The sequence below is a fragment of the Cnephaeus nilssonii genome (assembly GCF_951640355.1).
Source record: "Cnephaeus nilssonii genome assembly, chromosome: 2".
NCBI classification, from domain to species: domain Eukaryota; kingdom Metazoa; phylum Chordata; class Mammalia; order Chiroptera; family Vespertilionidae; genus Cnephaeus; species Cnephaeus nilssonii.
The window spans coordinates 109565071-109592059 of record NC_137073.1 but is presented as its reverse complement, the minus strand read 5'-3'; the positions used below and the strand labels follow the sequence as shown (position 1 = coordinate 109592059).

Sequence of the window (26989 nt, the reverse complement as noted above, 5' to 3'; positions counted from 1 at the left end):
TTACATTTCCATTCTGCATAGCCTGTGGGAGTGCCATGTTAGGAAGACAGCACCAGGCCTTTCAGGCTCCAGGGACCCTCGGGCGCACGTGTCTCTCAGGTCACCCGTGCGGGCGTGAGCCTGCACCTGCGCTCCTTGGCCCTCAGTCTCGGGGCTGGCTCCTCAGGGCACCACGGCTGGGACAGGCTCTCACAGGTCTTCCCCCCCCCCCCCCCCCCCCCCCCGCAGACTCCTTTTGCAGGTAAATTCGTTACGATGCCCTTGGCCTCTTTGTGAAAACAATCCAATGGAGCTTCAATGTCCACCGGCCTCATTAGGCTGATAGAAGACAGGCTTGTGACGTCTCCAAAATGGGCTACAATCAAGCCGAGTTCTGAAACAGACACTCTTATTAGGTCCCTCAAATAATGATTTATTGCATACCTGTCATAATTACTGTAATGACAGATTGACATAGCATTTTTTGGACTTCTATGTTTTCATATACATTATCCAGGACTGTAGAATTCATTAGAAGAAACAAGATGAACTCATACAATGCAGCTAAGCTTTGTAATGCTTTATCGGTGTACATGGTTCTTTGATTCCTTTAAACTCAGAATATTGGCTGAGAATATAAATTTCAAGAAGATCTTAGATACCGCCTATTCCTATGGATCCCTCCCATTTTTCAGATTAAAAAAAAAAGCTAAAAATGATTATGTGACGTGAAGATACTGGGCTGTGGAAACAGGCAGATCAAAGTTTGAGCCCTCATTCTGCCAGCCTCACTCAGTGGCCATGTAACCTCGTACAAATGGCTTATTCTTTCTAGGACCCAGTCTCCTCATCCGCAGGATGATGATATTAAATCCTGTAGGTTGGCTATGAAGGTTCAATCACTTCAGTAAAGGATTTACTGGCATAATTTACTGGCAGTATCAGGTCCAGAAACCTCCTCTGTGACTCTCAGTCCATGGTCTTTCACACCTGCTGGCCTTCATTTAAAAACAAAACAAAACCTGCCTGTGAGAGAGTTAGGGATCGGGAGCTATCAATCCTCATTTGTGAATCTAGAAATATAAGCATGAGTCGTCATAGTTCAGTCAAGAGCCAGTTTCACAGATCATGAGAGAGGAATGACAGTTTGGAAGAGAGGGGTGTTTCTGCGTGTAGGCTGCTATGCTCACGGAGGGCAGTGGGGAATAAGATTGACTGTGAAGCACAATGATTCCTCCATCCGGGACACTGTTCAGCACCAGCTGGGGGCCAGGCACTCATGCATACTGGTCATCTGAACAGCAACAGCCATCCTGAGTTCATTTATTCAACAATAGATTGCGCACCTGCCATGCCAGGAACTGTTTTGAGGGCTTAATATATAGTGAACAAAACTGAAAAAACAAAGAAAATCTCTGATCTCATGGAGCTTATATTTTAGCAGAGAGAGATAATAATAAACAATAAGCATAATAAATTAGAAAATTATATTGTATTTTGGAAGGTGATAACAACTACTGAAAGAAATAAAGCGAGACAAGGGGAAAGAAAGTTCAGGGTAGACCTTATGAAGAAAGATGACATTGGAACTAAATCGTAAAGCAAGTAAAGCTTGTGACTACCTGGGAAGAGTTCTAGGCAGAGAGCAGAGTACAAAGGCCATAAAGTGGGATTGTGTGAACAAGGAGGCAGGTGTTGAAGCAGAGGTGAGGGGGCGAAGGAGATGAGGTCGGAGCGTAGTGGGGCGAGGGAGGCAGGCCAGGTACAGACGGTGCGTGGCCTAGGCTTTCACTTCCGGGGAGATGGGGAGCCGGTGGAGGGAGCAGACAGGAGGTTTTCAAGGGTCCCTCTGGGTGTTAGACTGTGGGGATCCAAAGTGGAAGCAGGAAAACCAGTTAGAAGGTACCACAGTAGTCCAGGCTAAAAAGACGGTTATGTTTAAACCCTTCTTTGTTTATAAATTGGGGGGTGGGGGGATCTGAGGCATATAGAAGATCACATGAGAGGTAAAGGCAGGGCTGGGGCTAAAATCCCAACATCACTCATTCACCAAACATCTAGAGCAGGGGTCCTCAAACTTTTTAAACAGGGGGCCAGTTCACTGTCCCTCAGACCGTTGCAGGGCCGGACTATAGTTTTAAAAAAACTATGAACGAATTCCTATGCACACTGCACATATCTTATTTTGAAGTAAAAAAACAAAATGGCAAAAACACCCGCATGTGGCCCGCGGGCCGTAGTTTGAGGACGCCTGGTCTAGAGAGCATCTCCACGAGTTTGTCTACATCACGGGAGAAGTGGCTTGGTGAATAGGCGTAGAGACTTCGCAGGTTACACAGACCCCTAACCACTCTGTGCCGCTCACCTGTCAGAGTAAGTGGGACCTGTGGCCTTGCTTCTAACCAAGAGTCTATGGCAAAGGTGATGGATGTCACTCCGGCGATTTTGCTACATCAGACAGCGTACCTAATACATTGCATCTCATGATAGTTGTGACCTTGAGACAAAGTAGTGCCAGGTTTGTTTTGTTGTTGTTGTTACAAAAGTGGGGGGAAAATTCCTAGCTGAGAAATAGTAGTAGGGGGAAAATTCCTAGCTGAGAAATAGTAGTATTTTGTCATGTGAAACCAGTGACCCACTATCAGCAAACATGCTTGATACTTGTATTTCCTTGAGCCGTCTTGCATACTAGTGGCCAGCATGGTCCCTTTCTGGCTAAAGATCCCTAGGCCAAGTTTTGCTGCGTCAGCGTTCGGATGCCCGTTGACCGGTGGGCAGTGTAAGGCTGGCAGAGCTAGTGGGCCCATCTCCGGTGGGCGTTTGGTGGGTTTCTCATGGCCAGCCTCGGAGCGTGAGGCCTCTCGAGACCAACGCCACGTTACTTTTAGATGCTCTGCTGGCTTCTGAGCAGTCTGGGGGCACCCTCTCGTTTTCTGGAGAATTTTGCATTCTGAATAATTACTCTAGAAGGCACTGGTCTGCCAATCTGTTCATGACCCAGTTTGGAGGTGAGGTAGGAACTTTACTAATATTTCACTATTTCAAACTCCAGCGTTTGCCAAAAGGTAAATTGGGTGATTTGCTCCAAAGTTTACTTCAAATTGCCCTCATTTTTTAACTCTTAAATAACTTTCTAATATTTTCAGTGTGTTTCTTTTGTTTGTTTGTTTGTTTTTCAGGTTAAATATGGACCAAATGCTTAAAATAGGTCTTTAGCTTTTAAGTGTGTGTGTGTGTGTGTGTGTGTGTGTGTGTGTGTGTGTGTGGCTTGCAACAGCAGACCCACGATGTCCCCTCCCTGAGGCCCCAGCGTGCACATTGTGTCTTATTTAGAAAGCAGAGTGATATTTAATCTCCCAAAGAAGCGTTTGTTGTGCAGACTCCCCGGGGGAAACAGGAAACCCCTGACGGACTCTCTTCTGGAGCTTTCCACAGTAGGAGAGAGAAAGTACTTAAATAAAAATGCATCTTTTTTCATAGCGTTCAACCAGAGTTCATTTCGATCACATTAAGCGGTCCAGTTATTTCCTAGATTCTAGAAATCTGGTTAAAATGTGGAAACGAGAATGAGAGAAGACTGTTGACTGAGCGTGAGCAGTCTGGTCATTGCTTGTGACATCTGCGTATTGTCTAATGTCACCAAGGTGGAAACTCAGCACAGTTAGCTTCAGCTCTCACAAATCCTGTTGGGAAGTCGTTCTGCGTATTACTGTTATTTTTGCAGAGTAATCAATAATAAGCATCCGTTCTTTTGCTCTAAAGGTCGGGTGGCCGCAAAGGGTTTCATTGGCTCTGGGAATATCAATCAATGTGCTGCACGTAAGTGCCCACTAATGGGGCTCCGCTCTGCAGAGGCCATGAGCTGCCTCCCCCACCACCACCACCACCTCGAATCGATCTGAAGGGCAGGTGGGGGCGCTCTGAGAAGCCTGAGCATCAGGCTGTGAGAACGTGCTTCAGGGAGAGCTTTCTGTTCTGGGATAGAATGTGATCAGAACCCTGGAGTGCTCACCCCAAAAAAGCAGATTCGCATTCAGAACATTTCCTCTTGACTGGATGCTGATAGCCGGCCAACCTCATCACCCCGAATCCACCCTAATGCTGTGGTGGGAGCAGACAGCCGAAGAAAAAGGTCTTTTAAAAAACACATATATTTTTATTAATTTCAGAGAGGAAGGGAGAGGGAGAGAGAGATAGAAATGTCAGTGATGAGAGAGAATCATTGATCAGCTGCCTCCTGCACACCCCACGCCTAGGGATCGAGCCCACAACATGGGCATGTGCTCTAACCAGGAATTGAACCGTGACCTCCTGATTCATAGGTCAATGCTCAACCACTGAGCTAGCCAGCCAGGCAAGAAAAAGGTATTTTGTTTGAAGTTGGTGTTTTGTTTGAATTGGAAAATGCTAGAAAAGCGTATTTTGTTTGAATTGAAAAATGCTAGGTGTTGACTTCATTAAGTAAGATCAACAAAACCTTTTCCCAGCTTAAGCTCTGCAGTTAGTTACCCTAATTCAAAATAGAACAAAAAGCCAGTCATTGTATGGTGTACTCACTTGGGCCCTTTCAGTTAGTAGCATGACCATAGTGAGTAGGAGTCCGGGGCCTGGATTGGATAAGTGGGTGTGAAGACTACCTGGGGCACTCACCTGGCCTTGGGGAAGCAGACTGACCCCTCTCTACATGGACCACCGCTCCAACCTGTGCCATCTGTGCGGTTTTGGCAGTTTACCTGGCCTCTCAGTGGCTCTGGTCCTTCATCTGTGGGTCCTGGGCACTCATAGTCCTGGCCTCCATTGATCTGTGAGGCAGTGTCCTTGTGAGGTCTTGGGGTCTTGCATGTGCTGAGGACTGTTAGCTGTTGTCATTACCCACGGGAACCTGAAGCAGGTTTTTATGGAATGTCCTTTCCACCTTTGCTGCTGATGCTTTCCAAGAATTCAAATGTGTGCAGTGGAGGGAAAAGGTGGGCTATTTTAATCAATAAATTTCATACAAGTTAAATCGTTCCGTAAAAGGGGAGTTAGTGTAGCCCTTTTAAACAGTGACATGGTACAAATAGCCATATTTTGGGGTCCTCATGTGTAGGACCTGAAATGGGTTTCCAGATGTGCTGGGTGCCCCCAGGACACCTCTAGCAGATCCAAGATGACCACTCCAACGCTCCCACAGGTTAGAGGCTAGAGAGGCTGAACACCCAGGAGCCAGACTCAGGCTGCAAGGATGTGTTTGTGTTGAAGAGGCATTAAAGGTAGTAGAAGGCTTTGTTTAGACTCCCCACTTCCTAGCTCTGTAAACTTGAGTAAGATGAATTCGTGTATTCATCTTGAAAATAGACAAGATAATATCTACTTCATACAGCTGCGAGGAGGATCATGCCCCCATTAACACATACTAAGGGCTCAATAAATCTTCCCCTTCCCCAACATGATCTCTTCCCCAAGAGTAGACATGGCTCACTTGGGAAACCTAGAAATAGTAAGCAGATCAAAGCATAGTCAGGAACAAAACTGATTTAAAGTATTAACAATATTTATTAGTCTAAATAACTCCTGTTTTCAAAGCATTTGACTTAAAACTAGGCCTTATAAATAAGTGATATCTTCTCTGGTGTCCCTACCATAAATAGGAGCTTTTAGAAAATGTGGTTCCTGCACTGGAGAATGTAAAGAAACTGAGACAGACTAGAGTTGTTGATATCAGGACTGTACTTCCAAGCAAACAGGCTTGTTGACTGGAAGGAGACAGGGAAAAATCTCACCACCTCTTGAGACGTTGGCTCCTGGACTGTCTTGCTGTTGTATATTAGATATTTATTTGGCAGATTGGGGAGTTAAGAGACTTTATCATTCATGCGATGCCCAGAATCCATTCACTGAGCTGGCTGACTTTGCCTCCTAACACCTAGACGAAAACTGGTTGCACTGAGTAAATGTGGGGTTTGATGGAGGAAGAGGAGAGACGATAACATGGAGCACCAGGGAGAGAAAAAGGAGGGAAGCGTGCAGCTGGTGTGGTTGTAGAGGGGAGTAAAGTCCGTGTTGGCAAAGATTGGACCTTGGGGGTTGGGATCAAGTGCCCCTAGTGTTTAGAAAGAATAATCTCAAAAAAAAAAAAAGAATCTCTTCCTCCATCTACACTGGCTTGTTCCTTGCTTAGCCTAGAATCTGTGTCATTTGTAGAGCAGCTATTCTACCCATTTTTTCTAAATTATAACTTAAATAGATCTTCTGGATTAGTGTGGGTCCTACTCACCTTTGGAAATGTTGTACATGAATAGAGACATTTCTAGAAATAGCCAACTTAGAGATGACCTTGTAAACCCAAACCTGGTCTTAAATAGTTACTTGGAGGATATAGAAAAGTTCTGATAGCTTGATATGTTCAAATTCCAAGTGACCAAAGCGAGTTTCCTTTGTATATTTTTTTGTTATAATTGAATGACAAAAGTTTTAATGCATTTAACTAAAGGCCAGCAAACAGAATTCCAGTGAAATTACATGTGACTAGAAGTAAAGTAAAATGTATAAATCTTTATTGATTTACTTTCTTATTAGAAGATAAAGCCTCGGTATGAATAAGCAGGCAAGACCCAGGTATAACCAGAGTCTTGTACAATTCCTGTGCACACTGAAACTCCGAAGTCCATGCCTTACCCTAATCCAAGTTCAGGAAGATGAAAAGTTCAATATCTTAAAACAAAGCAAGCAAACAATCAAAGAAGTAAAACTGAATTAAAGATGTATTAAACTTGGGAGAGGGAGGGAAATGAAAGTTTATAACTCTTGAAGAAACCACCTAATAAAAAAGGTATATATATATATATATATATATATATATATATATATATATATATGCAGTGACCGTGATGACTGAAATGACCATGTTGTCTTTCCCTTAAGTGGAGAGGCAGGAAGTATGTGAGGTCCTCAAGAATGTGAGATCTGCTCGGCCAGCATGGCTCAGTGTTTGAGCATTGACCTAGGAACCACGAGGTTACAGTTCTATTCCTGGTCAGGGCACATGCCCGAGTTTATGGGCTCAATCCCAGGTAGGGGGTGTGCATGAGGCAGCCAATCAATGATGTTTCTATCTCTCTATCCCTTTCTCTCTCTCTCTCTCTCTCTCTCTCTCTCTCTCTCTCTCTCAAATCAATTTAAAAAAAAAAAAAACACAGAAAAATCAAAAGGATGTGAGATCTGAGCCCAAACCACCTGGGCTTAACTCCCAGCTCTGCCACTTGAGTAGCTACTTGACTTTGAGATTGAGTAGCTGTTGGAATTGGACAAGTTTTAAGTTCCCTGTGATTAGATTTCTCCATCAGTAAATTAGTGGTTAAGCAGCACCTACCTCCTGGGGGTTTTGTGAGGACTAAATTTCCTAACACAAGTAAAGCACAGCCAACAATGCCGGGCATATACTAAGAGCTCAGTAAAGCATGAGCTATGTGCTATGTAAGTGGTGGAACCAAGATGGGCAGTCTTTTGCTGACACTTTTCTACATTTTCCTATTCAACGTTTCTCTCTCGAACATATTACTGTTACATTAGGGAAAAAAAGCAATACATGTTTTCCTGAGGACCCTGAACACTGAGTGAGCCAGATTTTGTTTTTAGTCACATAGATACAGACTCTAATTAGAGTATCAGAGTGTGTCATCAAAGAATAGGTGCTTCATGGCTGCTGAGAGCCAAGAGTTGAAATTGGAGTTGCAGTGACAATGGAAATGAACTTTGTGCCCCATATCATAAGAAGTTAGGATGGTGCAGCTTCCTGGAAAGACTGCTTGCATCCTTTGGAAAAGCTTGTGTCTACCCAGTATTCTCTCCCAATCCCCTAATCAGTAGCTTACATGAACAGCTACATCTAGACACATTTTAGTAATAGCTGGGCAAAAAAATAAAAAATTACAATAATGGAACAACTAAATTTTGGGGGCAAAGAACGTAAATTAGGACAAGGGAGAAGTAGTAAAATTTATTCACTACCTTTGTTCATTTCCAAGTATTTCAAAAGGTAGCATGTGCAATTTGATTTACACATAAAGTTATTATTTTAAACATATGTTTTAAAGTTTCAGGAGCGGAAGGAAAATTAAGGAGAAAATTGCTGTCTCTTTCCCTTAATTTCCTCTAAGGTTAAGGGGGAAATTGTTGGGAAAAAAGTCTTTACCCACTTTGCAGTGTTCTCTTGCCAGCAACTAACAAGTCTGTACAATACAGTTGCCCAGGCGATGCCAAGACCATGTAGAAAGAGTGGTGTGCGGGCACAGGAGTGATGCAAATGGGTCAGCAGTGTGGACGAGAGGAGGTGTTTGGTTTCTTTTGGAAAAAATAAAATTACACCACCCATTATAGGCCGTTATGCCGGCCGTTCTAAACATCTGCTGTACGAAGGGACTTCATTATACTAAGGCTTTTGTTTCTTTATATGGCCTTGTTCGGGCATACATCATTTGTCTCCTAGGTATCCCCCCATCTTTGTAACTCTGTACTGAGCCATGTCCAAGCTGATTCCACTGCATTGAAGTCAGACAAAGAACTTTCCCATACGTTCTACTTGGAGCCCTGGGTTCAGCCTTCCCCTCCCAGACCGACTGGAAAGATGGGCACACCTATTTGTTGCTTCAATGAAGTTACTCTTGTCCGACAGGCATGATCACCAGACAATCCTTATTCCATTTTCTAGGACTGTGACTTCGGTTTCTAAAAGACTCCGTTTTTCTTCTTCTTCTTCTCGTCCCCCCTTAGGGACAATCCTTGGATTTACACTCCGGCCGTACAGAATGACCTACCGGGAGGTCAAGTACTTCTCCTTCCCCGGGGAGCTCCTGATGCGGATGCTGCAGATGCTGGTGCTGCCGCTGATCATCTCCAGTCTGGTCACAGGTACCGGAGGCGGGTTGTCAGACGTGTGCCTCAGGATTGCTCAGGAAAACACGCTCTTTGGGTTTCTGCTGGGTGCATGCTCTGTTCTAGGAAAAAAAAGAAAAAAAAGTTCCTTCAAAATGATGGAAAGGCGGCTTTAGTAATGCATGAGTGATAGCACCTTGTGTTTTACCCATCACAAGAGGAAACATTGAAACAGGCACGTAGCCCTGGCTGGTTTGGCTCAGTGGATAGAGCGTCGGCCTGCGGACTGAAGGGTCCCAGGTTCGATTCCGGCCAAGGGCACATGCCTGGGTGGTGGGCTCAATCCCCAATAGGGGGCGTGCAGGAGGCAGCCGATCAATGATTCTCTCTCATCATGATGTTTCTATCTCTCTATCCCTCTCCCTTCCTCTCTGAAATCAATAAAGAAATATATTTAAAAAATAAATAAAAAAAAGAAACAGGCATATAATCTGGTCTGCCTGGCCACGAAGGAGGGGTCCTGCTAAACCCTACAGCACCTCTCTGACCACCGCAGCCTAGGTGACAAGAGCGTACAGAGGTCTGTTTTCTCACCCTCTCATCCCACCCAGAGAGCGTCTGGTTGGCCAGCCTGTTAGCTATTGATGCAGAATGCTTGTTCTCAGAGCCACCAGGACGGGAGCGGAGCCTCCTGGGAAGCCCTGTCGAGAGGTGATGCTCACCACGCACTCCCAAGCCTCCCGTGTGCGTGTGGTTGGTGAGCGCACACGGAGCCAAGACGCCGCAGGGAAGCGTCGCCGTTCCTTCTGCCCACTCCTCTCCTTCCCCACCGCCCATCGCTGACTTGGAGGAGGAGTGCCCATAGGCGCTGCCCAGCAGGGTGGTTTCTGGGCGGTAGCTGAAGCCCAGAGCTCGGGTTTTACTCACCCTGATCTCTCTTCCACCCTTGGCCCACAGTCCCCCCTTAGGCAAGCCACTCCTCCTAGGTGAGCTGGCTCTGCGCCTCTCTCCCCTCCCAGGGAGTTCTCAAGGGCGTTTACAATCTCCTCGCAAGACATCTGCGCAATGGGAACTTCACAGGACAGCTCAAAGGTCATGGGGCACAAGCCCAACCACTTCATGCCTTGGGGGGCTGGCCCTGACTCGGACAGAAACTATGTCAGATTCCTCCTCCACGCCTGGCCGATCGATGCTGGCTCCCACTTGCCCAGGTATTTAAACGAGTGGTTGCACGCACAGGGAGCTCCCGTTGGAGGGAGACTGGCCCATAAAACGATCATGCGGAGAGGATGCCCTGGGAGGCTTGTTTTTGAACCTGGCCTGGCCCGCTGCTGACCAGGGGTGATCCCTGCCGCCTTATCACAGAGGCTAGGTCAGTGCTCACATGAGGGCACAACCGCATTCTGTATCCACACGCCGCTGTTAGCTGGAAACAAGCGCTTCGCAGCAATGCGTGGACAGAGCCCACCTCCGCCGTTGTATTTTCTGGAGCGGGGTCCCCCCTCCCCATCCCACGGGCTGGCACCTGGACACAAACGGAGGCGTCCCGGTTCCTTGATCCTCTCTCTTCAAGGGAGGCATCGGTGTTTCGAGGTTCCCGCTTTCTGGTAATTGTGCTCAACACCCCATGTTACCCTTTATGAGGGGAAAGCCCTCACTAGGAAGCATTTGAGAAAATACTACTCCCCCTCAGCAGCCATCCTAGTTGATGGTTAACTTGAAGTGGCATTTCCCGGTATTTTCTAATACTTAACACGTCAAATTTATGGGAGGAATAAGAGACTTCATTGAGTAATTGTGCTGGGAAAAAAATATTACGATGCAATCCCTTTTGCATGGTTAAAGGGACATTTGTGGGCAAACCTCAGTGAATTCATCAATATTTATAATGTGGTTGTTAAAGAGACAGGCATGCTAAGCTGCAAACAGCCCATATGAAATGAACTTTTAAAATGTAATCAGATCCCAGTCAAGAGGCTGTTACCTTCCTTTATAAATTCATTAAGGGAGCTTGTCCTAAAAGCTATGGCTTTAATGCAGCAAGGCTTGGTAATTTTCCAGAGGAGGTTATTCAAAAGGGACATAGAAAAGCAAGAGAATTTGAGAAGACAACTCGTTCACTAAGATTATTTTGGGAAGTTTGCCTGGCTAGTGAAAGGTCGACTATAGATGCTGAAGCTGTCCATAAGTTGCTGACTTTGAGGAATTATAGACTATATCAGAAGCTTTGAGTTGGCTTTTTTGACAAAGGTGGTAAATTCAGACAACATTACAATCCAATAAACTTTTTTTTTTTTTTAAGTAACCTAATGGCACGTTGGGGATGCTGTCACTTGGGGCCATTAAGAAAGAAGTGGCAGCTCTTTCTCCAGGCCTGTGTGAAGACAAGGGGCATGATTATTTCGTTTGCCAAAGATCCTTTTAAGGTGTCAGTCTCATAGAAGTCATTTCCAAGCTACACAGTAACTTAGATACTTAGGGTTCATTGGAATGCCTGATTGATTCAATGAGCATTTCCTTCAGTTTTAAGCGCAATGATTCTACACCAAAGTGGGGTATCACCCGGCGAGAAGGAGAGGGAGGAGGTACTTCTGCAAATTACACACCCTCTGGAGGGTCCCCAGGAGTGTTGGGAGATGTTACTAGGGAACGCGTTGCGGAGGAGGGAACAGACTCAGGGTCCACTCTTCTAAATGGGAGAAGCAAGCTCAAATGCCTCCCGTGGCCAAGCAGGTGACTCCACTTACGAAACTGCCATTTCCGGCTGCTGTTCGGTTTCCTCCTCTGCTGGGGTCATGGACTCAGAGAAATGCTCCTGTTCGGCAGGAGAAGTAGCATGGACCAGTGCGATGATACGGGGGAAGAGGCCCGGCTGGCAGAGCAGTGTAGGCAGAGGGAGGCCAGGAGACTATTGGGACCTGAAAATTACCAGCTCCAGCCCGTCGTTTCCAGGTGTCAACAAGGGCCCAGTCTTCTAGGTTTTCAAGAGGATCCCGAAATCCTGAATGTCCTAAGAACCTCTAGAGTTTTATGTGTTCATACAACTAACAGAACGAAACACTGCGAGGCAACGGTTCGCCTGCAGACCCAGTGTAACCCTTGGGGCTTGAGTGTCTGAGATAAAGCAGAGATGCACTGATTAGCTCGTGCATCCATGGGGTCACACTGGGTCTCGCACTGAGTCTCATCGGTCACCTTATTCCACTGTTGACAGTCCCATGTCAGAGCTTAACTCTACATGAAATCAGCTACTCAACACCAGGTTCATTGGCCACAGAACAAACAGCCGCTGGGAAATCCCTCTTCTCCGTCCTCTGGGGTTCACCGCCTTGTGTCCTGGCTGTGCTGGGCTTTTCGGCTCCTGACGGGAACCCAAGAATAAGGACTCAGAGGTCACCCTTTCATAGGAAGTACTTCCCAACAGGAAAGGGCTCAACAGCCTTCGTGCTCGCGAGGTCAGACGTGCCAGGGCCTGTGCAGGCAGAGATTGCAATGCACGAGGCCCTTCTCGCATCTCTGGGGTCAGGTGCTTCGTTGGAGAAGATGCTGCACATGTGATTGAACTTACGTCGCATTTCGACTCTGGGGAATCTGGGTTAGGTTTTTGTCCTCGAAACCTCACGTTTGAGTCGTGGCCCGAAAGCCCCTGCGAGTCGTGTTCTCTTTCTCCTGAAGTTGGGAGTCCAATCCTTCCCAACATCGTTGGTGTGTGTTAGCGTTCCAGAAGCTGCTGGATTTGTACTCAAGCACCTTTCTTATTTTATTTTTTATTTTTAACAAGAAGAGTATGTCTGTGCCAATACGCCACACAATAAAACGGGAGTTTGGCACTGGTTTCCGTTGATTTGGTTGGGATGGACAGCCAAGCTAGATATTTCATGCCAGAAATATGAGTTGGTTTGGCTGGCTTCGTCTGATTGAATTCACTAGATGATAATTAAATTCCATTTCAGGTTGTGCTACGTAGGCGGAATTATCGCCTCCTCTTTACCCCTGAATCTTTTCTGAAAACTAGTGCTCTCTTCCTTTCTCATTCTAAGTGTCCATTCCTCTTCAGTCCCTTACCTAAAAGGAAATCTTTCGGGTCACCGGTTTTCTGGAAGGGGGGGATCATCCCTTTTGACAAGCAGTCACTGTGGAGTTGGGCAAATTGTAAGTAAAAGGTTGCTAGGGGGCTGGCAACAGCACCAGTGATGTCTGGGGCCTGTGGAAAGCACCCAGGAGGCAGGGTTATGGAATGCATGAAGTTGATCTTGGAACATTCACTCATTCATTAACAGCTACTTTTTGAGCTCTTACTACATCAGACACTGAGCTAGGCACAGAGCGTACATGAGTACAAAGGGCTAGGACCCAGCATGATGTATGCTGGGCGGGGAGGGAGAATTTCCCTGCCTCGCTTAAATCACACAACTTACGTAAATTCCAATTACAACTACAAGGGAGGGAGGAAGGCTGGGCCTCTGTATTCCCATCAAAAAAGAGACAATTTGATTGATTTTAAGAAATTGATCTCAAATCTGATTTTTCGAGTCATGGCAATCTCCATCATTTACTGAAAATGTTCTTTAAATCAACATACTTTTCTTCTAATGCCTCAAATCATTGTGGAAGCGGGACACCCCCTGTCACTTGTCTGATGAAGGAGATAATAGATCACAGTGTAACGGGAGTATAGATGATGCTGTTGGCTGCCAAAGACTCTCAGGGCCTGAGACCTGGGGGCGAAATTGCAAGTGTGAATGAGGAGGGAAATCCACATGAGCACCAGATTAAGACTCTGTTTTACCTGTAACCCAAAGGAGCGAATGAGAATTCCGAATGACTTTCTCACTGTGTGGTTTTAAACTAAGGAGGGGTTTCTGCACCAACCAGGATAGATAAATAAATGCCGCTGTGTTCACTCCATCTGGGGAAACTGATCCAGCCCAGTCATCCCTTCCCAGCCATGGTCCGGCTTCTGCCTAAGCATTCCCAAGGACAAGAGCTCTTTAGAACCCATTTGTCCTTGGGAAACTCCAACAGTTCTTTTTCGCATCCAAAATGAAACAAACGCATTTTTTTAAAAAAATCAAACAAAACAGAACGCCTGCCTGCCTGCCTGTAATCCCTCCTCCGTGCGACAGGCTCCGGGATGGGCCACATATTCCTTAGCAGCTTCCTTCCGAATCTGTAAGGTGGGGCTTCACCGAATTGGAAGCCAGCAGGCCGCCATAAATAAAACTAGAGACAATAAACGTACCTGAAAGCATGGCCCGTGGCTTCACAGAAACACCGTTTGCAATAAGAGTGTCGTTTTTGTCATTTCATTTAACGCGAGAGGGCAAAAGATGAGCCGGGCAATTCTTACTTGGCGCACATGTGGAGGGTTTGCTAAGGACTTGCCAAAACTGAAGAAACATTTAATAAGCTACTCATCGCCGTGACTCTGCTGGGAGCGGAGGCCTGTTTGAAATACTCCAGCACTTATGTACAAGGAAAGGAATTGTCGGTTTGTTCCCTCTCCCCACACATACATTTTATTGGTGTGTGTGTGTTGGGGGGGGGGGGGGGTATCTCTCTTGGGCAGGGAGGAGGTTCTTTGAGCCTCCCTTTCATTCTCTGTAAAATGAAGGTGAAAACTGCCTATGTCATGGGGTTGTGAGGATTTGCGGATTGCCACCGGGCACGTAGCATCTGCTCAGGTGGTGGTAGCTTTGGCAGTAAGCATATTGCAGTAGGAGCTGTCCTGTGGTCCGCATCGGATAAGTGAAAATGCTAGAGCAAGAAGAGAGGGCTCACTTCAGGGGCGTGTAAGTAAGCCTCCAGATTCCACACATGTCCTTGGCCTGTGATCCCTGCAGCCGTCACTTTCCTATGAAAGGGAAATTGAAGAAACCATGAAGTTCATCCAGTAACAACATGGGAGCCAGAGAATTCCTTCCTCCCCGCCGGAGGGGACTGGTCTCTGCCCTGCAGCCTGGGGTGTGATCCCCTCATCACAGTGCCTCGCCCTGAATACTATCAGTGGTTATGCAACGCCCCAGTCTATTATCCTGAGAAACTGTGGCCCCCGGAATCCACACGGCAGGCAGCAAACTCCACGCGCTGCCTCCGGGCTGGGAGCAGAGCCTTCCGGCTCACCAAAGCTTTACAAACCCAGTCTCTCCGCGTGTCAGCACTTGTCATGGCGCCTGGACACAAGCCAGGAAGCAGCTCAGCCCCCAGGCAGGTCCCGCTTTCTTTTCTCTCCAGGGCTGATCAGAAACCCGGGAGAGGAGGCCACGCAATGGCCATCGGAGAGGGAGGTTGTGGGGTAAAATGGGAAGACCCGTCTGAGGGGTAAAGAGGTCACCTGGCCTTTTTATGTCATATAGAAAGGAAATCTGGGTGATTCAATGTTTTTTTTTATTGTTTTGCTTTTTGTTGCTTTTTGCTTTTTTTTTTTTTTTTAGTGGATTTGGGCTTTGGTGAGGTGTAGACAAAGCCATTGAAGTCTAGCTATCCCAGAAAATGTCTACCTTTCCATTGCAGACAGTCTCATTCAATAAGCATTTGCGGAGTTATTTTATGAACCAGCCACTTTTGTGGGACTCAGGGTACCGAAATGAAGAAGGCGAGGTCCCTGACCTCCAGAAGTTGTAAGTGTGGTTGGGAGATAGACTTGTGATTCCATAGCACAGGGTCATGTGACCGACTTGTGATTCCATAGCACAGGGTCATGTGACTGAGGCAGGGCAGGCCCAGTGGGGACCGAAGCAGAGAAGGAGCAATGCCACCATCCCTCTTCCTGACCCTCCAGTTTTCCGGCTCCCTAGTCAGGAAACAGCTCTTTAGCAGACAAAAAGCTTTTTTGGGTTCGGTTGGTTTTGGTTTTGGTTTTTTGGTGCTGCCTTGCTTTTCTCACCCCTGACTCTTTCACCATTCAACGCGACACGAGCTGGGGTTCCCAGCAAAGTCACGTCAGGGATTGTGGCCTCACAGAGGAGGAGTCAGGGAGAAGAGGCGCCTGACAGGGTTTCAACCACAGAAACTTTCCCTTCCAGGGGGGAGCCGGGGCCCTGAGGCTGTCTGAGGCAGGTGGAGGTAACCTGGCACCCAGAGTGGGAATCCCCTGCCCAGCCTGGAAGGTGGCCGTCAGCCGCCTCCTGAACATTCCATCCTCAGATGGTCCAGGCTCCCGAGCGGGAGTCTGCGTCCTGTGAGGCCCACCGTGGTCCTAACTGCCCCCTAGGGAGCAGGAGACAATGAGGTTCTTTGGATGGTTTGGGGGCACACACCTGAGCACGCGGAGGTGTCCCAGTCCTTCTCCTGTGCCCAGGTCTTCCAGGCCCTTCACCACCCTGGCTGCCCTCCCCCGCACCCCTTTATTCCCAGAATTGAACCCAGTGCCCAGATGTCACGTGACTGGGTCGGGACAGTGACCTGGACCCAGCCCTCTGGGAATACCAGCTGGGGTTGGGTCGGCTGTTGCATTAGCTGCCACAAACCCCTGGCTCAGGATTCAGCCTGTGGTCACCTCATCCCTCAGAAATGAATGTTGATGGAAAAAATAATTGTGGTAAAAATGGAATTAGTGTTGATTTGAAAGATCAGAAGCCCCGGGCTCCAGGTTCTGTGTGAGAGGAGACTTTCCAGAGAGCGTGGGCCTGTGTGAGCCGGGATTTCTTATCCGTGAAGTTCAGCTGCTTCAAGTTTGCCTGTGGTTTTGATTGGTTCTGGTTTGAAAGAAACTTCTCAACGTTTCTTTTTTAAAAATTACAAAGAAAAATTTAAGGTTTTCTTTAAAAAAGAATTATTCTCTAAGAAAGATAAGATTTTACCAATTTGATCATTTCCGTCAAACCACTGTTGGAACCGCGGGTCTGTGGGAAGTGATGCTTTCCTTCTGTGGACACAGAATGGTTTCCAGGAGAGCGCGTTGCCTGGTGAACTCACTGGAGATCTGGGCTTAGGGCTAGAAGAGGTGGTGGTGGGGGGGGGGTGCTTCTGCATGAGCCACCCGCTGGTGTGCCTCTCACTTCTGGCATGCACGTGAGAATTTGTACCGTCCGATTCCGGTCAGTTACACTACATGGGATGTAGCCCCCAGACTCCACCTCCCACCCCACCCAACCCCAGAATTATTCAATTAATTGGTGTGAAATGAGGCCTGGGAATCGATGTTTCTTTACAGTTCTCCAGGTGACTGTACTGTGCACCCAGGCTTGAGAATCACCATTTTACACTTTTTCTAGAATTGTTCTCTGGAATGTTCAGGTCCTTATTCATTCAGATACCCCCTCTTCCAGGAAGCCTTCCCTGGCTTTCCCCTGGCCCCTACTTACTAACACATGCTCCCAAAGGAGTAGCTTCATTATTTATTCCATACGGTTTTAGTTAAAATCACTTCAATAAAATGAATGCTTACCACTTGTATAAATGAAATAATACAGAAAAACGCAGAGCAAACCACAGGACTAGACACACATGCCCGTCTGTTGACTCAGATTTAAATGGACTTCTGCTCGGTGAACTGCTTATCCTGGAAATTATTGGGAACCTGTATTCCATTATGAAAGGCTTCTCTGTGTCTCATAAAGTCAAGTAAAAAGATGCTGGCATTTCTACCAGCAGAAAGACAGAGAGATAGACGGGGGGGGGGAGGAGGTCTTCCAACCAGACAAGGCTTTCTGTGACAGTGTCATGCATTATATGTTTCCGGGACACAGTGCCTGCCCTGTCTCCCCTGTGCTCCATATGTAGTGGGCATCCTACATAATAAAGAGCTATTATGCAAATGGTCATCACACCCTCACGCCATAATGGCTCAGACATTCAACACTGGGGAGAGAGGAATGGGGATCAGCCAGGCACAAATGAGCTCGCGAGAGAGGAATGGGGACCAGCCAGACTGCAGTCCAGGGCACCAGCAGCTGTGACTGCGGCCCAGGAAAGGGACAAGCCGCCCGCCCCAGAGTCCCAGGTGCCTGTGGCTGCGGCCAGGGTAAAGCCACCCGCCCACGGTCCCCCATGGCTGCAGCCGGCCAGAGGGAGGGACGCCCGGGTCCTGGGCGAGGCAGAGGTGGTTAGGGGTGATCAGGCAGGCAGGAAGTGGTGGTTAAGGGCGATCAGGCAGGTAGGCAGAAGGATTAGGGGTGACCAGGCAGGCAGGCAAGCGGTTAGGAGCCAGCGGTCCTAGATTGTGAGAGGCAGGTGGACATCCCCTGAGGGGTCCCAGATTGGAGAGGGTGCAGGCCGGGATGAGGGACCCCAGCCCCGTGCACAAATTTCGTGCACCAGGCCTCTAGTTTCATGATAAGCAGCAAGAAGGTTTTGGTGGTGGAATTCTCCGCTGGAGGATTGACCTGCCGAAACGACCCAGCCAGTGTTGAGTCTGGATAGAATCTAGGTTCCCAAGTCTTACGGGCGTGTCTGCAAATTCATTTCTCCAGACAGGATCAACTTCTCGTTAGCTTCTCCGTGGAGAAGATCTTCGCGATAATCTCGGGTCCCCAGGCTGCAGGCCACATGACCTGCTTTCAGGGGTTCGTTTCCTGGACTTCCTCGTGAAGGAAGGAGGTCTGGCCACCATTGTGTTTGTTTAATTTTCTAAACAAGTGCTTGCATTTCCAGCTGAGTTTTCTCCAGAGGGAAGAAACTTCCCCCAAATTACTAAGGAGGGTTCCTCTCGCAGGCCATTGGATTCGGATTGGCTAGTTAGTCCCTGAGCTCTGTGACTCTGGGGCAAGTGAAACAGCCAGAAGGAGCTGCTGGCTCATCTCTTCGGATGATTCTCTAAGACAAGCAGGGTGATTGACGGCCTCCAGCCTGTTAAAATGACATCCGTATTAGCAGGACTTGTCAGTACTGTTGGGGGGAAAAACTGTATATATAGATGTGTACACACACACACACACACACACACACTCACACACTCACACACACACACAATCTTGTTTGATCTGTAATATGCCTGGGCCCCCTCCCCCACATACAGTCCCTCCAACTACTGGATTATTTTGAAGCAAATACCAGATATTTCATTACATTTCTAAAAGCAAGGACACATAAGACAGGTGTAATATTTTAAATTATTTTAATATACTTTATGTTTGTACACACACACACACGTCCCAACTGCTGTCAGTCACTTGAGGAAAGTGTTGCCAACCAAGTTCTTTACTTTCCTTCCACTCATGGCACAAGCTTCTCTATCAGCACTTTATATTAAGTACCCAAGCTCCCCTGCAGCCAGAACATGATAGGCCTTTAATAGGAAATAATGCAATAAAATACTTAGGCTATGAAACTTTGGGATAGTTTTTCATTATGGCACAGTATGAGTGTGTATGTACACACATAGCTTTGTATGTTTGTTCTTTTCTCCAAAGTCCTTCCAAACCTAAGAAGCACTCTAGTCTGATTGTGCCTCTACTGTTGGTAATTCTGTTTTAATTTACAACTTTTCCAGGATTTGTTTCTGTGTTTTATAAGGTTTCTCAACTAGATTATTTCTATTTAAGCTGTAATTTGAATGCATTGTCCTCAGAGGTGTTTGTGGTAAGAGCTCAAGTTTTATTATTTTTAAAGCCATCTTCCTGGATGTATATTGCAAAATTTCCCCAAATTGTAATATAGTGATACATACAAAAAATTCTTAATATCAGCATACCTAACCTACGCACACTAAGTACTTAAGAAAAAATGGAAACATTGGTAGCTTCTGTACTGGAATCTTGGGATCCATGCTTCATGACATATCTGAAAGCATTCCTTCGGTATGGACCCCCAGGGTAATCTTAGAGCCAGACATTCATGTAGTAGTTCTTAAACATGTTTTGGAATAAAACTAAAAATTCATAACACTCTTATAGGTACATAAACAATGTTTGCATATTGGATTCTGTGTGACACAGGAACACATTTACTGTGAGAGGATATGGCTCTTATGCAGAATAAGAGCAAGACTATAAGCACATTTCATGAACAGTATATGCTATTACATCTAAGCATGAGTGACAATTTCAATTTTTCTACTATCGTTTCGGTATAATATTTCATAGTTTTCAACCCCTTATTCTGCTGTCAGTCGGGTGAAGAGAAGGCAAGAATCATTTAAAATGTTTTTATAGTGAAAAATCTTTAAATTGAGAAAATTCATTCTATTGACTTTAATCTATTCATGATCTCCCTCTGAATTGGACACCTAGTGTCAATGTTTGTTTTAGCAGAAAACATTGGGGTTGAGCTTCCAGAACACAGATGTTCTTTGGGAACGTGGCTTGAAGTCCCTATGTAATTTCCCATTAGATACACATCTGAGCACCACCAAGCGAGGCCAAGTGCCTGGAAAGTGCTGTTCACATCACTTAAGCCCAGTTTTCCTTCGTGAAAGACGAAGGCACAGCCACGCGCATCGGACTTCCCACTTCTACAGACACACTTATGTTACTAACATTTGCCATTCACTGCTAAGCTCCTCTGTTCCTTAGAATGATAGAGATCTATTTCACAATAGAGAGGCTCTTTTTGTTTATACAAATTCCCTAGTTATTTCTTGGAATTGGTTAATAAGACAGATTTATCTTATTTCAAGATTGCACTTATTTTTTAATAGCTTTATTGAGAAATAATTCGCATGCATACAACTTACACATATTAAGTGTATAAATCAGTGGCTTTTAGTGTATTCAAAGTTGTGCATCTATCACCACAATCAATTTTAGAACATTTTTATTACCCTAAAAAGAAACCCAAACACCTTAGTTATCAATCCCTACGAATCTCATTCCCCCAGCACTAGGCAAACACCAATCTGTTTTCTTTCTCTTTAGATCTGTCTGTTTAAGACACTTCATATAAAGGGAATCATACTATACTAGTATACGGTTCTTTGTGATGGCTTCTTTCATTTAGCGTAATGTTTTCAAGGATCATCCATGCGGTTGCATGTATTCGCATTTCATTCCTCTTTATGGTCGATGGTATTCCATTGTATGGACATACCGTATTTTATCTATCTGTCCATCAGTTAGTGGGCATTTAGGTTGTTCACTTTTTTCCTTTTGGCTATTATGAGTAATGCTGCTATGAATTTCATGAACATATGTTTTTATTCCTCTTGGGTATATACTTTGGAGTGGAATTGCTGCCTCCTATAGTAAATCTGCTTAATCTTTGAAGAACAGCCAGACTAGTTCCCAAAGTGGCTGCAATATTTACATTCCCACCAGCAGTCTATGGGGCTCTAATTTCTCCACATTCCCGCCAGCACTTGGTTTTAATCTGTCTTTTTTGGTTATAGCCACCTCGTTGTGGTTTTAATTTGCATTTCCCTGATAGCTAAAGACGTTGAGCATCTTTGCATGTGCTTATTGACTGTTTTTATGTGTTCTTTGGAGAAACATCGGTTCAGATCCTTTGCCTGTTTTTCAATTGGGTTGGCTTTTTATTATTGAGTCTTATCTATGAAAATTGAACTTCTTAAAAGCTCTGGACACTAGACTATATACAGAGATGACTATGAGCTTATCATAAATCATAGTTATGGTCATTCTTGAGAAAGATTCTTTACTGTGATTAATCCCAGTATAAATAAGCACTTTTAAGGTTTTTGTTACAAAGTATTAAGCAAATGATAAAACAATGGTAAAAAATGACTAGTTCTATATTAGTATGTTCTTTTGAAATAAAACTTCCTCCAAAAAAGGAAATAGTTGAATGGCATTGTCTAATACAGTGGCATTTTGTTTGTCTTCGGTGTAGGAGGACTCTTGCTCTTCCCTATAAAAATTTGTGGTTTTGCTAAAACTTTTGAAGTCATAAGATATGTAGTCTGGGTATTATAATTGCATTTTATGTTTCAAAATGGTAAAATTCAAATATTAAGTCCTTGGCTGTCCTAAAATAGTTGTTGTAATCTTTTAAAATGTAGATGTAGAGGCATAAAATAGAACTTTTTGGTACATTAAAATACAATGTGTTAATTTTCTTTTTAGTTATAGTGAATAAAAGTTAAAAATAAGGCCGTGACAAAACAATGTGAATACACTTAACACTTCTAAACGGTACATTTACAAGTGACTAATATGGTAAGTTTTATGTTTTTTACCACAAACTTTTTTTCAGTAAGTTGGGTATTAATTTTTAATGTCAATTCTTTTGAAATGGGCATTCTAAATGGCTGTTTGCTTATCAATCTAACCTTCCACCGAGTTTTTACACAAAGCTTTGGAAGAACATCAGTTAGCTTTTCCCCTATTTTCTCTCTAATTTTACTTTTGGAAATGTGTATACAGATACTTGGGGTTATCCAGAATGTTGGTTCTTGAGGCCAGTGATCAGATAATCTCTAGAAATTGAGACATTTCTCAGCTGCCCTCGTGGTTGCCCCGAGGAGGGAGGTGGGGTTGGCAGTGGGGGAGAGACAGTGGGAAGCAAGAGGACCTCTGGATTTCATGCTCAAATTCCCCCCAAAGAATGTGGATGCTAAGACTGGAGTGCGGATACAAATCTCACTGGCCTGAAGTGGATTTTATGAGCTGTTCAGGGGTCTGGTACATCTCAATTGACAGAAAGGGCCCGGGGCTGGAAGTTCTGTTCAGGTCTGTTACAATACTGTTGAATTATATGTATTTATTGTCTTTTTATTTTGAGCTATAGTTCCAGGTCGGTTGTTTCCAATTCAGACAGAAGGTAAATGTCTGCTTTCCTTAGGTGTGTGCACCTGGGTGACGGCAAGAAGAGCCCCGCCCGTTGTCCGTCAGGGCACCCCCTTTGAAAGCACTAGCTAGGCCTCGAATTCCATTCTTGAACTCCGCATCTTTGAAGAATGACTTCTACTTCCTTTGTCGTTAGCCAAAATGTACCTATTTGGATAAAAGATGGATCCCATATGACACCACACTGCAAAATACCCACTTGTAAGAGCTGTAATGGAATTGGCCTCTGCCCGCCTCCTGCTCCCACACTGACCATTAGTGAGAGCCACGGTGAGGCTTGCCCCTGACCACTCTCATTGATTTGGGGGTGGTTGTTGTTTTTATCCATTCTGCTTCTATCTCATGTCTGGGATTCCCAGCAGTGAGTTTTACTTTTAATTGTTGGGCTATTTTATCACGGTACTAATTATTGCTAATTTTTCTACCTAAATATGGCTACAGCCAAGCAACTTCTTGCATTGATGTTGACGTCCTCTTACCGATATATAATTAATGCACCAGCTAATTACAAGTCATTTCTTTGTGTTCATTAAAGAAAACCCCTAAAGACTCTTTGGTGTAAGCTAAATTTAAGCCACTGAATAGTATTTAAATTAACAAAACTATCCTGGTCAGAAAAGCTAAAGACGTTTGCATCTTCTGAATTTGATGCCAAGGTGGGCAATGGTGGTGCTGGTGCCAGGGACGGGATGGATTATTGGTCTGACCAAGAGAACGCTGGAATTTTAAAGAACGCCAATAAAGTATAACAGATTATCTTCAAACAAGGGCTGCCCTTTTTTTCACCAACAATTGGTTTCCTCTGTTTATTTTGCTGTTTCAGATTATCCTTTCTGTGTGGAAATCCACGCAAGGATAATAACATTAAAAACCTCAAAAAATAAACAAAATATCCCAAGCTTTTTGGAAAATGAAATGTTAAACATTACTCAGTAATATCTGCCCTCCCATGATTGGACAGAGGCACGCTCTGGTATGTGCGTTGGCTCTGTGCTCCCGCCTGTGCTGTGCTGTTGGTGGCTCGGGGCCAGAGTCCACTCCAAGTGCAAGCTGCATGAGGGCAGAAGGCGCGTCTCCCTCTGATGGGGTTTGGCAGTCAGCTCCTCAGTAGGTGGCTCAGTGGCCTGATGCTGCGTGTACGTGGACGGTGACCATTTAGCCTCCCTCCGGGGAGATGGGATTTGGATATTAGAAGGAAAACAATTTTCAGCATCATATTTGTGGTCTCTTTAAGGAGAAAATTCCAAGTGGTTTCTAAGTCTTTGAAAGCTTTCTGTTTCAATATTTCTATTTCAGGAGTAGTCACAAATAATGTTCAGTGGGGTGTTTTTTGAGAAAAAGAAAAGATCCCTCGAAACGTTGTGGGTATAAGTAATTCCTGCCTCAGTGGGGTACAGTGGCACCATGTGAGCAGAGCAGAGGCATGGGCAGGAGTTTAAAACTGCACTGTATCCGCCCTTATACCGCTTGATGTGAGGTCAGGGATAGAATTGGTCCCGTAGGATGCTGTTGGGATGTAAGATCAGAGGTAGAATTGCTCCCCTGGGATGTTTCTTGTTGAAATCGCCTCTGTGCACAGCCCTGGTTGGCACTAGCCAAAATGTATCTACTCTGAAAATATGGATCCCATCTGACACCACATTATAAACTACCCACTTGTAAGGGTTGTAATGGAATTGGCCTCCGCCCTCCTCCTGCTCCCACACGAGAGATGCAGAGAATGCTTCGTGATTCTGAGGAATTGAGTTTTAGGTTTTCATTTGTTTTTCTTTGATTACCCTATTGGCAATGTGCGGTTCTTCTTTTGTAGCGTCAAGTAAGAGTCTAATTTAATAATTTTCCTCTTAAAATACTCTAGGAGCCTGTGTGTATGCAGCAGACACTCACTGTTGACCAGATTCTGTTTTCAGCTACATGCCAGCCATATGCAACTTATTAAGAGAACCGAGTGAAATAATGCAATTATTTTCAATGTACAGAAGGCAGAATTAGCTGCCATGAATTTCTCTGCAGCAAAGCATACCTAACCTTTCCAAATAAATATTTCCATTTTTGACATTCAATCAAGATACACTCAAATTCAAATACATCTTTTGTTAAGTAGGATAGATATTTCCTTTGGCATTCAGAATGATTCCAAACTTTGCTCAGAAAAGAAAGGAGAGCGATCAAACGTATGAAAGCAAATTGAATCAATTTTACTTTGGTACATTATTCCTCTCTATTTATCCATAGGCCTACTCACACCAGAGTATATATAAAAATTAAGATAGAATCAGTAAGTGTTTCATGGAAATAGATTTTAGCACCAGAAAAAGTTCAAACTTTGACTGAGAGACTATTATTTTCTTAACAAACATCCAGACTCCTCCAGCCATTCCTTTTATTTTATTTTTACAACTAAAATCAGTTTTAGAGAAAAGGCAGCAGTCACACTTATGATACTTTAAAAGAGAGCAGTTTCTCTTATTGCAATTTATCACGTTAACTTCATGGCTTTTTTTGTTTCTTGTTTTTAATTGATCCCAAACTTTATGTGGAGTGAAATAGGCTCTGATTGCTGTAGTGAGTATTTTGGGATTCTGTTATTTGGATCATGCATTATTTTCTGTAGCATTATAAATATATTTTTTATTGATTTCAGAGAGGAAGGGAGAGGGAAAGAGAGATAAAAACATCAATGATGAGGGACAGAAAAAAAAAAGATGAGGGAGAATCTTTGATTGGCTGCCTCCTGCACACCCCACAATGAAGATCGAGCCCACAACCCAGGCATGTTCCCTAAGCGGGAATCCAACCTCCTGGTTCTTAGGTCGACGCTCAACCACTGAGCCATGTGGGTTAATCAGCTATTCTGCATTTCTATGTGATCACTTAGAAGTTTGTTGTTGTTTTTTAAATTAAGTTGTGTGTGTTTTTTTTAATTAAGTCATTACTTAGCATTAAGCTTACCATTGGTTAATATTTATCCTTTTTTTCTTTTTAGGGCCAAGCACATAGGTGTGCAAGAAATAGTATTTTGTTTTTCTAAATACCTTTCTGTTATTGTTTTTAAAAATGATTGTACTGTCTCAGTGTTGAAAGGAAATAAAAAAGATTCAGATTTCAGTTATTTTATCTACAGGCAGGACTATGCCACTCTGATTAACAGTCTTAAGTTTAAAAACTTAGGAACTTTTCAAGGAAATTTGAGGTTCGTTTCAATAAACCTTTCTTACTGATGACTAGCATCATTTGAAACAAAAATTAATATGGTGATGACTCGTATAATCTGGAACACAGATTAATTTGCGCCTGCAAAAATCTACCATTTCCACTCCCATGAGTAGTCAGATCTTGGACGAGCTCCACATGCTCTGTGTCCCTGCACCTCCTGCTGTCGTCTCTGCATCGGGTGGACGTTTGGCTTCTGCACCCTTTTGCTGCCCTGGGGAGGTTTTTAAGACTTGCATAGGCTTTGTTTACACCCAGAGTGGTCTTGCAGGATAAACCCTCTGGCCTCCTGTGACTCTGAGCTACTGACACAAACTTCCCACATGCACAGACAGTCCAAATCCACATTCAAACAGTGCAGCCTCGTTAGGAGAGAGTCCTGTTTGGGCAGGAACAGGCCCAGTGTGTGACTGGCCCTTACAGATAGCGATTCTCTCTGTTTTTCCCTTCAGCCACATACATTATGAAGAATCGATGCAGGAATGTATAGGATTTAATGTCCCATGACTATGTTGAAAACCTGGGGTTCAAGGGGTACTAAGATTTCAATAGAAAAAGAAAATACACACATGCCAAAAAAAAGCAACACACAGCACAAATATACACTTAAGTACTATATAAAATGAACAGTCCTAATTGTACAGTTCAGCTCTTTACTGGAGGCCTGATGCACGAAATTCGTGCAAGGGGCTCGGTCCTCGCAGCCTCGGAGGACCCTCGAAACCCCGGCTTTGTCCGGAAGGTCATCCAGAAGGACATCCGGAAGGTTGTTTGGCTGTTCGGTCTAATTAGTATATTAGCTCTTTATTAAATAGGATGTGTGTGTAAGTATGAAAGTCTCTCCTAGCTGAATGAGTTTATCTGATTGGCTTGTTGGTAAAATAGTATCTGAAAAGTTAATTATGTCTATCACAAAAAGGGACAATTGGATTAAACTCCTATTTTTAGTCTTCCCAAAGAAAAACACAATCTTATCCTCTGTTGGCTGACAGGATCAAGTTTGAAAAGTGAGCAGGGTTCTAGCCTTTCTCTAGCTTGTTTGTCTATTAAAAAGAAAGATATTTCTACCTCTTTCAGGAACTTTTCTTACCCAACAAGTTTGTTCTAAAACAGTTCTTGCCTGTGTTGAAAGACAAGGTATAGTTCACTTAGAGAAAATACCTCCCAAAAAAAGTCTAGATCAATGGTTCTCAAAATTTTTCTAGTCCCAGCATTCTTGAGTGATAAAAATCACTCCGCCTAGTAATTAATGGTAGCTAATA

At 44.6% G+C, this 26989-nt stretch overlaps 1 protein-coding gene across 1 annotated transcript in view; it reads left to right on the top strand.

Annotated features, from left to right (window-relative positions):
- The window catches only part of SLC1A3 (solute carrier family 1 member 3), a 73986-nt gene that overhangs the window by 13037 nt on the left and 33960 nt on the right, over positions 1-26989 (top strand). Inside the window, exon 3 of the mRNA XM_079792211.1 lies at positions 8731-8868. Coding sequence (XP_079648337.1) covers positions 8731-8868 — 138 coding nt within the window. The remainder of the gene's footprint in view (positions 1-8730; positions 8869-26989) is intronic.